This window comes from Bubalus bubalis, chromosome 21 (assembly GCF_019923935.1).
Source record: "Bubalus bubalis isolate 160015118507 breed Murrah chromosome 21, NDDB_SH_1, whole genome shotgun sequence".
Classification (NCBI taxonomy): domain Eukaryota; kingdom Metazoa; phylum Chordata; class Mammalia; order Artiodactyla; family Bovidae; genus Bubalus; species Bubalus bubalis.
In genome coordinates, this window is record NC_059177.1 from 47,122,736 (window position 1) to 47,137,552 (window position 14,817).

The window sequence follows — 14,817 nt, forward strand, 5'->3', positions numbered from 1 at the left end:
GTGAGGACAGGGCTGGTGCCCCTCAACAGACTGGCCACGCTGGGCAGCGATGAGACCAGCACCCGGCCGCAAAGGCACAATCTGCTTCCCTCACCCAGGATAGCGCTGGACCATACAGTCAGCTGATGACACAGTGGGCGTAACGCCGCCACTGTACCGGACTGTGAGAACACACGTTTATTCACAGATTATTCGCATCACTGCGAACAGTAACGCACAGCAGGCTAACTGGCGGCCTAGCCACAGATCACACTCTTGGGGGCAGAGCCTGTCCTTTCTTTGGGGGTTTAACAGCAACGCAGAGTCACAGAGCATGTACAGGGCCTTCCCCTCACCTCCAGAGAGGAACTGATGCCTTAGAAACACGTGGTCGTCAGGAGCGACTGGGCCTCAAGAGATACAGAGACCAGTAAAGACCCACTGTCCCTCCTGTCGCATCCCGCACACGGTCAGCCCCTGTCCTGTCCTGCTGTGGCACCTCCCTTAGCGGAGGCCACACCCACCGCCTGTGCACTCAGGCCCACTCTGCTTTGGACTTTATTCCGCAGGAGCTCCTCGCAGGAGTCCCTGTCTCTCCAGAGCGGTCAGTGTTCACCTCTGGACCACTCCTATCAGCCTATGAACTATTCTCCAGCTGGCCCACCCTGGTCCACTGTGATGTATAAAGTCACTCAGAACCAACCTGACAGCAACTTGACCTTTGGGGTTCCAGAACTCTTTGGCAACCTCATCAACTCCCTCTCCAGAGAGTCTACTGTACTCACTAAATCGTGCCCAAATTTCAGAGGGTTCCTGGACTGACACCCCTAATCTAGGAGACAGGAGGCTTGAGTTGGTGCAGGTGCCTGGAATCCGTAGGCTCTGGCCAGGTGGCTTCGCTAGGGGTCCAGGGGAGGCAGAAAATGCCAGCCCTCCCCTTCTTCCCACATCCCATTTCCCTGTTTAGTAGCCTCCTCTGTAATAAAGTCACTTGTCACTGAGTATGACTCAGCCCCCACCCTTCCCATCAAAGTCACCACAGCATCTGGTGACCAGCAGATTAGGCCAGGGCTTCCAGCACGGCACTGCCTTCATGCTCTCTCCTCTTAGCCTGTGACAGGAGGGTCTCCTACAACTGAATGCTGAGGCTGAGGGCCCGCATGTGGAACCAGCAGGCCCTAGCAGCCCAGTCAGAGTTGGCCCTTATTATTTTTTTCCTTTCTCACCCATTTGAAAGAACCAAGCAAGTCATTCCCAAGCAATAACATCCATTATTTGAAAACACTTCTGACTCTGGAAATTCAAAACATAACCCAGATTAATGTGGACATAGGACCAGGAAGTTTGCTGTTTCTGAGAACTCTGTCCTGATTGTCCATCAGTGTCGTCTCCTGCCCAACTACAGGCTCCTGGGAGCCAAGCTGGACCCACAGCCAGGACAGAGTACAGGCGCGGCATGGGTTAGGCAGCAAGGTGTTTGTAGTGGAAACGAGAAGACCAAGTCCATGCTCTTTTTGCTGCCTAGAGTCTCTTTGCAGATCGAAGAAGCTGAGGCAATCACTGGCCTTTTGGGGTTTACTGAAGCAGCTGAATGAGGCAGTTTTCATTCCAATTCCAAAGAAAGGCAATGCCAAAGAATACTCAAACTACCGCACAATTGCACTCATCTCACATGCTAGTAAAGTAATGCTCAAAATTCTCCAAGCCAGGCTTCAGCAGTACGTGAACCATGTACTTCCAGATGTTCAAGGTGGTTTTAGAAAAGGCAGAGGAACCAGAGATCAGATTGCCAACATTCGTTGGATCATCGAAAAAGCAAGAGAGTTCCTGAAAAACATCTATTTCTGCTTTATTGACTATGCCAAAGCCTTTGACTGTGTGGATCACAATAAACTGTGGACAATTCTGAAAGAGATGGGAATACCAGACCACCTGACCTGCCTCTTGAGAAACCTGTATGCAGGTCAGGAAGCAACAGTTAGAACTGGACATGGACCACCAGACTGGTTCCAAATAGGAAAAGAGTACGTCAAGGCTGTATATTGTCATCCTGCCTATTTAACTTATATGCAGAGTACATCATAAGAAACGCTGGGCTGGAAGAAGCACAAGCTGGAATTCAGATTGCTGGGAGAAATATCAATAACCTCAGATATGCAGATGACACCACCCTTATAGCAGAAAGTGAAGAGGAACTAAAAAGCCTGTTGATGAAAGTGAAAGAGGAGAGTGAAAAAGTTGGCTTAAAGCTCAACATTCAGAAAACAAAGATCATGGCATCCGGTCCCATCACTTCATGGGAAATAGATGGGGAAACAGTGGAAACAGTGGCTGACTTTATTTTTGGGGGCTCCAAAATCACTGCAGATGGTGACTTCAGACATGAAATTAAAAGAAGCTTACTCCTTGGAAGGAAAGTTATGACCAACCTAGATAGCATATTCAAAAGCAGAGATACTACTTGGCCAACAAAGGTCCGTCTAAGTCAAGGCTATGGTTTTTCCAGTGGTCATGTATGGATGTGAGAGTTGGAATTTGAAGAAAGCTGAGTGCCAAAGAATTGATGCTTTTGAACTGTGATGTTGGAAAAGACTCTTGAGAGTCCCCTGGACTGCAAGGAGATCCAACCGGTCCATCCTAAAGGAGATCAGTCCTGGGTGTTCATTGGAAGGACTGATGCTGAAGCTGAAACTCCAATACTTTGGCCACCTCATGCGAAGAGTTGACCCATTGAAAAGACCCTGATGCTGGGAGGGATTGGGGGCAGGAGGAGAAGGGGACGACAGAGGATGAGATGGCTGGATGGTATCACCGACTCGATGGACGTGAGTCTGAGTGAACTCCGGAAGTTGGTGATGGACAGGGAGGCCTGGCGTGCTGTGATTCATGGGGTCACAAAGAATCGGACATGATTGAGCGACTGAACTGAAGTGAGGCAGCTGAATCACCTACCAACTTCTTCCAGGGATTATCTAGGAAGCATTTAACCCAAGGGTTGACCCATTGTGCCAGCTTTGGGCAGAAACTGTTAACTCACAGCTTTCTAACCAGCATAAGCTTTCCCAAAGGGCAAGCGGAGGCTTGGAGAAAAACACGTTCACATTTGGTCATTCTGCTCTGCCTAAACCCCTGTGATGGAAGAGCAGGTAGTGTCTGACGCCAAGAGCCTGAACTCACAGGCTTACCTGTCCATTCTTTTCTTCCTACCATCACTTTTCTGAGTAACCTGCATGTAGCAGGCATCGCGTGAGACAAACACAGCCCAGCCTGTGACCTTGAGCAGCTGCTCATCAGCTAATGGAGGGAGAGACATGGGTGGAACTGATGTTGACAATGCACACTGATCATCTAACAGAAGCACGTGTGCAGGGAGAGTTGACTCTGGCTGGGCTGGGGGGACACTGTCATGAGGAGCCCACATTCCAGACAGGCCTTAAAAGACAGCAAGGTGGACAAAGGGCTTCCAGGCACAGAAGCATGAGCCATGGAGAAGTCCAGCAAGCTGACAGTTGGGGATTGGGGCAGAGGAGGAATGGCCAGGAACTCACAACCAGAAATGTGGCAGACGTGTAAGTGCGCTAGTGTTTGGTGCCGGACTGTGAATACTCAACAAAGAAATACCTCCCCTCCAACCCAACCCCGCCACACACACACAATAGATGCACGGTCACCTTTGGGTTTACAAGCGAGTGTGCAGAAGGTGAAGGGAAAGGGCCGAGGCCAGAGGCAGGAGATGGTTCAGCAGCTGAGTGACGGAGGAGGGAGTAGGGCAGTGGAGGCTGGGGTGAGACAAGCTGGCCACGAAGCCCTGGGCATGGACGTGTCTCACCAGGGGAGAAGGAGACCAGGAGGGAGCTGTGGACTCAGGTCTTGACAGGACAGCTGAGCCCACAGATGAGCCTGATATCAAGTTCTAGTTAAGGAGAGGTGTATTTCCTCTTAAGTGTTTTTGCTGCTGCTGCTGCTAAGTCGCTTCAGTCATGTCCAACTCTGTGCGACCCCATAGACGGCAGCCCACCAGGCTCCCCTGTACCTGGGATTCTCCAGGCAAGAACACTGGAGTGGGTTGCCATTTTTTGGCATTAAAACACATCACTGAGATATATGTACTCACTGATGAACTGAAAAGACAGTATCGAGGTTTCATTCCAGGAAGTGCAGAATATACTCCAGGAAAACTGCTGGTGCTGACTGAGCAGCCTTATTTCCGCCAGGGACCCGGGGGAGGGAATGCTGTCCTGGGAGGTGGACGGAACCAGGTGCCCAGTGTTTACCACAGGTCTGCTCTGCACAGAAGCAGGAGGACAGTGCTCAACCACTTTCTTCTTCCTCTGAACCCAGTAACTCTACTTTTTCCACACTCCAGTGTCTTGGTGTGTAGATCAGGCATTTTCAAGGCACAGTTGACCCTTGAACAATGCGGGTTTGAAATGTGCAGGTCCACATACAAGCAAATATTTTTCGATAGTAAATCTCACAGCACAACGTGGTTCGTGGTCGGACGAATCCACGGATGCAGGGGAACCTCAGATAAGGAGGAGCGACTCTAAGTTATACTTGGATTAACCCGCGTGTTGTTCAAGGGTCAAATGTAGAACCAAGAGCAAAATGCTTAGCGTTCTAAACCGTGGGAACAAAGTGTGGCTCCCTGAAGAAAGGCCGATGGCAGAGGTAGGTAACATAGTTGAACACGTGTTGGACAAACCACCACACGGGTGGCTTCCAGAAGCACAAAGAAGAAGACAAAGCCCTCCTTGGGGCAAGAGAACCACTGGAGGATTCCAGCAGCTGCCCCTCAGGAGAACTGGAGGGGAAGGCCAGGGGAACAAGACTTGTTTCTTACTCACATCAGAGCCCACCTTTTAAAACCCTAGGGCGCCCGGGTCACTCCAAGTGCGTGAGGTCAATGCCCGATGGGTGGGCCTTCCCTGGGGAGCTGACACAACCCACTGAACAGCCTACTTGCCCTGCCCTCACTCCCTGGCTCTCTGGCCTCTTGACACCTTCCATGCTTGCTGAACTCACACTCCAAACAACTCTCTCCCTGGAAGGATCCCACCTCCCCACCAGGGAAGCTCCCAGCTTTGTGGGAGGTGGTTCCTACTTCCACCCCCCAGCTCGGCCCTTCCTGCTTATGGAGACTGGGTGATCTCAGCTCGCAGAGCCTCAGACCATGTCCCTCTAAATGTGCTCTCAAAAGGCCCCCTTACCAGTCAGGCCTTGCAGAGAAAAGAAGTCAGGTTCCTCCACTGGTCGGAACCCTTCCTCTTGCGATGGCTTCTCGCTTCCAGAAGGGACTCTCACCCCACCACACCACTTCAGGCTGTGCTCCACACAGCAGCCTAGCCGCCAACAGTACCCCCAGGCTCCTGCCTCCCTCACCATACCCCATCTCCAGCTCTGGTGCCTCCACACTCCTGACCCTCCACCTGCAAGCACTTCTCTCCCACTGAACCCACCTCCGCTCAGCCCCCAGCACCCCCTCTGCCTTCACCAGATGGCACCTGCCAGCAGGCAATCTGCCCAGCGTTCACTGACTGATTCCTGAGTGCCAGGGCTGGGTAAGTCTCTAGGGACCCTGTGGGTCTGTCAAGTGGGAGCACTGATCCTGGGCGGGACCCGCATGGTAGGCAACTTGCAAACTCAGTTGGGCCGAGGGCTATCCGGACGGCCACCAGGAGGGCTGTTTTCATGGCCACCCATCGGCCAGCATGCCCAACGACAGCCCCCATCCAGCCACCACGCTGCTACACTGAGGCCCACCTGAGCTAACTTCACTCTTTGTATTTCTACAACAAAATAGCTGCAATCCCATCTCTCTTGACAGATGCCAAAAAGTTCTCCCAGAAGGTGTGTCCCTCACCGTGGAGAACATGACCCCAGAGGACCCTGTGATTTGAGCATTCCCGGAGAGACAAAGACTTTCTGGACTGAAGCTGCTGGGCCAGGTTCCCAGCCCTCTGTCTTCCTGGCCGTCTCCCTCACAGAGATTCTCCCCTCGGCTGCCTCTGCCACGTGCTTCCTCAGTCCCACTGCCTCTGATGGGGAGCAGGGCCTCAGGGACTTCTCTGCGGAAGGCCTGACCTTGCTTTGCTAACACAAAAGAGGAGACAGGAGAGTCAGAAAGTGTTTTAAGAAGAGCTTTGCTTCTTGGTGAAATGACTCTCCCTGGCTCCTCCAGACACACCGTGACAACATAAAATCTGTCTGCTTCACACGTACAGCGACAGTGCCCCTCGAGTGTAGAGATGGCGCTGCTGCTGCTGCTAAGTCGCCTCAGTCGTGTCCGACTCTGTGCGACCCCATAGACGGCAGCCTATCAGGCTCCTCCATCCCTGGGATTCTCCAGGCAAGAACACTGGAATGGGTTGCCATTTCCTTTTCCAATGCACGAAAGTGAAAAGTAAAAGTGAAGTTACTCAGTTGTGTCTGACTCCTAGCGACCTCATGGACTGCAGCCCACCAGGCTCTTCCATCCATGGGATTTTCCAGGCAAGAGTACTGGAGTGGGGTGCCAGTGCCTTCTCCGAGAGATGCTGCTGCTGCCATTTAAAGATTTCTCTCACTTCTAATCTGAAGTTGTCTTCTGCTGTAAAAATACCTTGTGGAGGAAAACTACAAAGCAGTGCAGTTTCTAATGGAAATCACTCATTTTAAAACTCTGATCTATCAGTACTGATTATAAATTAGCTACTGACTTCCCCTTGGCCTTACCCAGTCTGTTCACGTGCCACTGAACTCCCCTCCCAGCTTTGGTATCAGCGGTCCACTGGACACAGCCACCGACAGCGCGCACACGCAGACACACACAGACTCACACGTGTGCCATGGGCAAATGTGCCTTCTGGGAGCTTCATCACCGGGTAGGGGGAAGACAGGGCTCAGGGATCTGGGAAGTGTCCCATAGATACGTTCCATGTTGCCTGGATCAAGTACTTTCAAAGTTCTTATTCTGCAACCTTTCCATCAGTCCAGACAAATACTGTTCAGAGATGGAAAGGGCAGAGGGATACAAACCAAAATCGCAAAGGAAATCCAGAAGAGTTTGGGAGGGGAGGAAATGTGTATGTATGGAGATATGGACAAGTCACAGGAAATAGCATCTGGCCATGCAGAAGTGCCAAATCTGACCCCACTGCAATCACCCCGATAAGTCACTTACAAGTGTCCTTTCTTTTTGGTCCACAAAGATCTGATAAAGATGGCATAGAAATTAATTCGAATTAAAGAAAGGAACAGTTCTGAATTAGAATCCCACTAAAGTATGGAGTATGTGAAACCGTCATTTCGTAATCCAGGTCTTACTTAGATCAGTATTGTCAGATACTTTCCACACCAATGAACAAATACTGGGGGTTGCTAAACTCATTCTCTAACTTGGATGGGTGGAGGGTTTGCTAGTAAAGAAACTGAGGGTCAGATGTCCCACAGTTGAGCCTGGACCCACTCTTCTGTCTAGAGTTTCAGGACAAAGGAACATCACCGCTTGCTGAGGAGGACGGCAGCAGGCACAGTGTCAGTCCTGGCATGCGTACAGCATGGGGCTACGTGCCAGGCCAGGCATTCCTGTTAGCATGGCACACAGAGTGATTCTTACTCCTCTAAACCATGCTAGGAAACAGGACTACTAGTGTCCTCATTTCATGGATGAGGAAATGGGAGTCACAGAGCAGAGAAGTCACTCGCTTGGGGATTTGAATCCAGTCTGCTTCCGGACTTGTGCATCTTTTCCCACACTGTACTATCTGTCTCTCATACTACACACGTTGACAACTGTGGACTGGATGCACGGCCTCCTACAGGGGACATAAAATGCAGAGCAGTCCAATACAGTTTAAAATAAATGTCTTGTTTTGTCTTAAAGTGAAGAGAAATTTTTCTAAATTAAACACACGAAAGATGGTATGGCTCTGAGAGGTCTGCAGCTGGTTGAATTTTCCATAAAAGGTGAAAAAGATGCTGTAGACCAGGAACAAAGAAAACTGAAGTTTATATGCTGGAAATCTAAAAGTAACATCAGGGCAGAATTATATCTGATGGGTTCTGTGAAAGCAATGTCCCCAGTGCTCCAGTAAGGAGGTGAGTTCCTGAGACAGTGACACATGCTCTTCTAGAAACAGAAAATCTGGTTTCAAAACGATCCTCACTGTGCAAATTCCTAATTCGCTCTTTTTCTCAGAATTGTTTTTATGAGGTTTAGGTTTTGCAAATTTATTTTCCCCTGTGTTACACAGATGCCCTTATCAGGTGATAACCTAGTTAACAGCCAGAACCATTCAGCATAATCCAGAAACACAAGACTAACAGGAAATGAGCACTTCTCGGAGATGATTCAGCAACAGCCCTTGACAAATGACTTCAGCAACTTACCTTAGGCTTAAATGCAATGACTTTCAAAACCATCTCGACAGTGAACACCCCAGTGAAGACCATGTTCAGGATGTCCATGGCGTCATTAAACATCTTGGACTGCTCGTAGTGCTGTGGATGGAGGCAGAGGCACAGTTCTCAGGGTCTGCTCCAGATTTGCGAAAGGAGGCTCCCCAGCCCTCCAGGCCCCAGCAAGCATCCATCCCACACTTGGACATGGAGGTGACCTCCCCATCCAGCACCCTCTCCCAGTGATCCTACTGACCCTGCACGGGCACATGGCTGACCCCCCACAGAGTGCAGGAGCCTTGACAAGATGAGGGTGACTGAACAATGAAGGGAAAAGAAATCCATTTCCTCTGCTCAGGATAAAGGGAATCCACCCTTTCTCCCGCCAGGGTTTATATTCAGGGCCTTGACCCAGGTACAATGCAGAAGACACCCACAGGTCTATGGACAAAGGTATGACTCAGTCAGGTATACATTTTATGCCATTTAGGCCTATGTTCAATCAAAGTCAGTATTATCTTGACTGTATGCTTTTCCCTACATCAGCAGAGGATCCTTTTCATTCATAAAGAATTCTTCAATTTAAGGAAAGGGCCAGAAAATGTATCCTTGGCTGTCTTTAGAGCCATTTTCCAGACAACACCGGTCTGCTCAAATCCTTACAGTCAGTGGGAAACTGAAACTAGACCTTGGCCACTCTCGTCCTGGCGCAACAGCCATCAGGCAGAGTGAGTGCTGGAAACTGTCAGTCCCGCTCTGAAATTCAACATGGCCAACTGATGGGAGCTGCAGCTCCTGCTCCCAGCATGAACAAGGAGAGGCGGTCACACAGGTCAGACTCCATACTCCACAAACCAGAACGTTTCCCACCGCCATGCTGAGAGTGACTTGAGGATAAGAATGTCACTCAGACGGTCCCAGGGCAAAGTGCCTGACACAAGTCATCCAGCATCAACTCTGTCTCCCACTTTACCAACAAAGAAAGGCAGGCCTGGCGGATGAAAATAACTTGCCCTGGATCACCCAGGGGCTGAGGAGTCAAGTCAGGATTGAATCCCCTGTCTTTGCAGCTCCACACTGACAGAGCTTGAGTCCTCACCCACTCCCTGGCCACAGGAGCCCACAGGAAAGGTTTACAGACTGGAAGGCCATGCTAAGGCTCCACAGAAATGTCACTAATGGTCACAAAGTATATACAGTCAGTCTCTTATGCAAAAGAGTGCCTGTAAACTCCTGCCCTGGCAACTGCTAGCCAGAATGGGAGTCTGGCCAAACTGCAGCCCAGACTCATCCGAAAAGCAAAGCCTTCCTCCTGTGAGGGGGCGGCATTCCACCCTCAGGATCTGGGGCGTGGGGCTGCGCCGAAGGCCCACATGTGATCCGCGTGGCTGTCTCCATTTTTACCTGCATGGCCAAGCAGAGTGTGTTGAGCATGATGAGGACAAACATCATGTATTCGAAAGGCGAGGAGTTCACCACGTACCAGAACTTGTACTGGTAGGGGTTTTTGGGGATGTATCTCCGCAGCGGACGTGCCTTCAAGGCGTATTCAACACACTGACGCTGCAACGGCAGAAAAGAGCAACGGGGGTCCTGAGCACGTCTATGGAAGAAGGACACAGTTCTCGTCTGCCCTGAAAAGCCGGTGCACACCTACTGGGAAGGACCATGGATGACGGGAAACTGCCACAGAAATCCCCCAAGGGTACCACTCAGCATCACTGACAATGGACCCCCAGATCCATCACCTCATCCGCCCCCCACAGCAGCCTTGGAGGGTACGTGGAACAGCCAATGTGCTTTCATTTTGCTTATTAAAAGACTGAGGTCCTGTAGTGCATTAAGCAGAGATGCAAGGCCTCGATCCCCATCTCTGCCTGCCATTCCTCAATGCTGGAATGGTAGAATTCTCCTGCCCAGGAAAAGAAGCCAAGTAATGAGAGGCAAGGAAATCCTCAAGAATCAGAGGGGCTGGGCTGATTCCCTGAGACTGGAGGTCCCTGGCTGCTCCAGGAGGGACCCACATAAGACATCACCCAGAAGGAGAAGCGAGGGTGTTAACCCTGAGCATCTAGTGGTGAGTGAGCTGAGTGTCTGCTGAGAACTTGTGAGGCTCAGGAGCTCGTTGCGTTCATCTCAGAACCCCAGGACATGGTCTGTGATGACAGCCAGGGCACTGCCCCAGGCACTCACATGGGCGCCGAGACCAGCGCGCCACGTGCAGCGGCACAGAGCAGCCTCCAGCCTCGAAAGCCTTCAGCTCCGCATCAGACCCTCCTGGCTCCTTGGCCCTCACTGACCCCTATTCTCGGCTCTGTCTCTGGATTCTGACTTTGGACAGGCTCCTCTCCATCCAAGGCCTGGCTCTGCTGTGACCTCACGTACTGCCTCTTGGGACCCCTGATCGGAGCCTCTTTGGGACCTTGTGGTGACCTAGTTTGAGCTCGGCTGCTGCTTGGGTCCTGCCCTGACGCTCTTCTTCCTTGGCGGTGGTCAGGAGGGTGAAGAGCTGAGTCAGGCCTCCCTCAGACTGTGGCTGATACAATCTGCAGGCGCACCCAACGAGAGTGACATCTCCCTGAAAACCCGGCAGTCCTCGTGTTTCCCCTAGCGGGGATGATATAGCCCGAGACAGACGGCCTCACCACGCATGGCCACTTCCCCCCAGGAAGCCTGGGCTGGCATATGACCCTTGCCCACTATGTAATCATCAGAGATGGCTACTGATAGAGGGCCTGGGGGAAACTCCAAAAACACAATCTCCATCTCACAGACTACTTTTCAGAGCTGAAAGTTAACTCGTTAATGTCCTCAATTTAAGAGATAAGGGAGCTAACCCAGACAGGAGGGGGGAAGCACCCACAGTCACAGAGCAGGTTCAGGGAGAATACAACCAGACCCAGTCTCCCAGCCCTCTCACATCATCAAGCAAGCAGAGCCAAAGGCCCCCATGTCTGTCAGCTTGGTTAAAATGAGGTGCAGGGTCAAGGGAGAGTGGTTCCAGTGCAATCTTGGTCTCAAGGTTAAAGTTAGTAACTTTCCCTGTGCTGTGAGAGGGTACTTCCTTCTAAGTCAGTGGTTCTCAACCAGGGAACATTTGACAATGTCTGAAGATGTTTTTGGTTCTCACCAAAAACGGTGCAGAATGGGGGGCGGTGCAGAAGGTACTACTAGAATCTAGTGGGTAGAGGCCAGTGATACTTCTAAACCATGTACAGGAAGCACAACAGAGAATTATCCAGCCTCCAGGGTCAACAGACCCAAGGTTGAGAAAAGTCAAGGCTATGCCCCGCCAGGGACTGTGCGAGTATCGGGGGTGTTCTCTGTCCCCAAGCCACACCACCCTGCATGACGCTGAGCTTTCACAGGTAGGTCATGACCACACAAGGCGGCCAAGGTATTCTGGCTTCTCACCCACATGTGGGGGTAAATTTAAAAATTACCGCCTCATCTGTCTCTGGGTAACTAACTCTCAATACTGATGACTCAGATTGGCTGAGAGTATGCTCTGAGCAGGGCCTGAGCCCCAGGGGCAGACAGCAGGTGGGCACCGTGCTCTACACGTGGGGAAAGCCATCAAAAGAGAGATCAGTCCTCTTTAGCTTAAGGGACGGAAGCCCAAACAGTGTGTGACTTTAACCTGATTTTTGTCCAGCTCACAGTTCTTATACTCTTTCTCTCCCTGCTCCTGAAACGTGACGATGACGAAGCCCACGAAGATGTTCATCATGAAGAATGCGACAATGATGATGTAGATGATGAAAAAGATGGAGATCTCCACGCGGTAGTTGTAGATGGGGCCCACATTCTCTCCGTTCGAGTCGATGGCTTTGTACAGCAACCTGGAGAGCAGAGAACCAGTCAGCACCAGCCCCACTGCCTTCTGAGTGCCTCTGGGGGCACTGACAGTGGGAGCCCTCACTAGGAGCCCACCCCAAGTCCCCTGGATACACGGTGGTCCCCCAGGAAGCCTCCTGAGCATCAGGCCAGGCAGCCCAGCACCTGGGGGAGGAGGGAGCACCTGGGATGTATTTGTGAACTGATTGCTCTGAGAACCAAGAAAGATTTACAAGTATTGAATAATGCTCCTTTCTAGTCACAGAAAGAAGAGAGGAAGGACATCACATGCAAGTCTTTGGTGGAATAGAAAGCTATAAACACGAGAGCATGAGTAAGCAGCCAGGGCAATTCCAAAGAACTACAAGAGGTTCCCCAAACTGAAACAGGCACTACAGTGAAATATGTGCCAAGCAGAACTCTGAGCAGAAGGAGGGGAAATTACTGCAGCAGCCTCCAGTTCAATTCATGCCCATTCCCATGCAGATGCAGCCTCTCCGAGCACTAACTGCACGCCGCCCTGTGCTGGATGCTTGTGCTTCCAACTGGAAAGGTGGACACACTGCAGTCCTGTCTTACAGAAGCTCAGGGAGGGGTCTCAGTGTCCAGGGTCAAGGTCAAGGTCCTGGGGGGGCAGACTCAGAGTGGAGCCCATCTGCCCTGAGCCCTAAGCTCGTTCATTTTCCTGCCATCAGATTTGCTAAAGTGACATGTTTAAAATCTGAGGCCACAGCCAGTGCCTCTGAGAGTTCAGGCTCTCACCCCATGCTCCCCTCCCCCAGGGCCAAGCCCCACCCGAGTGTCCTTTTACTCTGCAGGTACTCCACGCATCCAGAGTCCTGCCAGCCCATCCACCCTGCACAGCTCCTCTGGGCATGACAACTTGACATGCAGAACACCACCAATGTATGTATATTCTGGTGGCAGGAGCTGGGGTGCACCAGGTCTCTCCTGCCTGGCTTGGCTGAGGACACTGACTACATGCGGGCTTTGAAAGGGGGAACCATGTCTAGACAGCTCCGTTTCTTTCACGGGGCTTAATACAGTGTGCTGCAGAGAGCTAACATCAAGAGCACATTTCATGAACAACCGAGTGAGTGCATCAGCGAAAGACATGACACACTGGTACATATTAGGACTCGGAGTGAACAGACAGTCTGGGACACGATCAAGGGCCTCTTTAGGACAGCGTAATGGCTTCACTGATGGGGCGACACAGGGGCTGGCCTGAAAAAGGCCTCTGGGGACTCCCTATTCCCATCCAGGGATGTCCCCCTCACCCCATCCCAGCTTCTCAAATCTGAGAGTCCTGGCAGCTGCCCATAGAGGCGAATCATTCACCAAATCAGACAGAGGAGCCCTGTGCATCAGGAAGTGACTGCTAAGTGGCCCAAAGTTACAAAGTCAGAGAAGAGGCCTGCAAAGCTGGAGAAAAGCAACAGGACTCGCTCCAGGAGAGACGGCTCAGCCCAGGGTGCCTGCGAAGCAGCAGGGGCGCCCCTAGGAGACACACGGCCCTGGTACTCACGCGGGCCAGCCCTCGAACGTGGAGACTGTGAACAGAGCCATCATAGCCGAGAGGACGTTGTCAAAGTTGAAATCGCTGTTTTGCCAGATCCTCTCACGGACCACAGGACTATCAACATCCCCATCCTTGTAGAGGATGAAGAGCCCCCTAGACAGGAAAAGAGGTGGGGTCACCCAAGCTGGACATGGAATGGGTTGACACGCCAATCCCTCTGCAACCCCGGGCACCATCCCGCTCGGTCCGCAGCCAGGCCACAGGTCTGAGCACAGCACAGGCTGCCCTTCTCCATATCCTGGCCTGTGTTTAGTCTACTCTATGGTTCAAATAACCAGTTAAACGAGTATTCTCCAGAGCTACCAAGCAGACACCTAGCACATGCCTGATCACAAAGGAGAACTACTGAACAAGAACCATCTCTCCTACAATGGGCTCCAAGTGTGCAATGAAGAACCAAGAGCTTTGGCCGTGCAGAATTCCACAGCTCGGGAAACCAGCCCAGGCATCCTCTTATCTCTGTCTTAGTTTTAATCGAACTCCTTTTCTGATATTAGCAATATTCCCAGCTTTCTTTCCAAAAGAATTCTGTAATTGCTGGCACACAGTATTTCTCATACAATTTCACTTCTGGAAGGGTTCCAGCACCTTTGTTCCATGGAAGAGGAGGCTGACATAGTGAGGGACAGGAAGGCTTCCATACTGTCACCTCCATGGGCAACCCCCCCCAACCCAGTGTGAACGGGGCCCCCAAAGCCCACAGCCACAGCCACACGGCAGTCAGATAACTCTCTGAGAGCCCTGACCGCTGAAAAGAGGTGCCCAGTGAGCACCCAGTGCAAGTGGCCCAGCCGTGGCTGGTGACATCTCAGGACGGGGATACAAGAACGTCTACGCTAAGGTCTCAGCACTTCAGGCTGTGGTTCCGTGTATGCCTTCAGAGTCACGTGGATGAGCTGGGGCAAGAGGAATGAGTATTCACCACCTGCTCTCTCCTGTCACCATTACTGTGAATGAAAATGAGACCAAAAGGCAGGTGAGGGGGGCACGTGGGGAGAAGCAGCCTGGGACCTAAGTCAGCAGAGGAGGCCGGATCCTGG

At 51.6% G+C, this 14,817-nt stretch overlaps 1 protein-coding gene across 3 annotated transcripts in view; it reads right to left on the bottom strand.

Moving 5' to 3' along the window:
- The window catches only part of CACNA1D (calcium voltage-gated channel subunit alpha1 D), a 345,516-nt gene that overhangs the window by 49,779 nt on the left and 280,920 nt on the right, over positions 1 to 14,817 (bottom strand). For all 3 annotated transcript variants that reach the window (XM_044933775.2, XM_006053080.4, XM_006053081.4), the window contains exons 26-29: positions 13,724 to 13,870; positions 11,999 to 12,200; positions 9,763 to 9,921; positions 8,350 to 8,460 (exon numbers count right to left, since the gene is read on the bottom strand). In XM_044933775.2, coding sequence (XP_044789710.2) covers positions 8,350 to 8,460; positions 9,763 to 9,921; positions 11,999 to 12,200; positions 13,724 to 13,870 — 619 coding nt within the window. The remainder of the gene's footprint in view (positions 1 to 8,349; positions 8,461 to 9,762; positions 9,922 to 11,998; positions 12,201 to 13,723; positions 13,871 to 14,817) is intronic.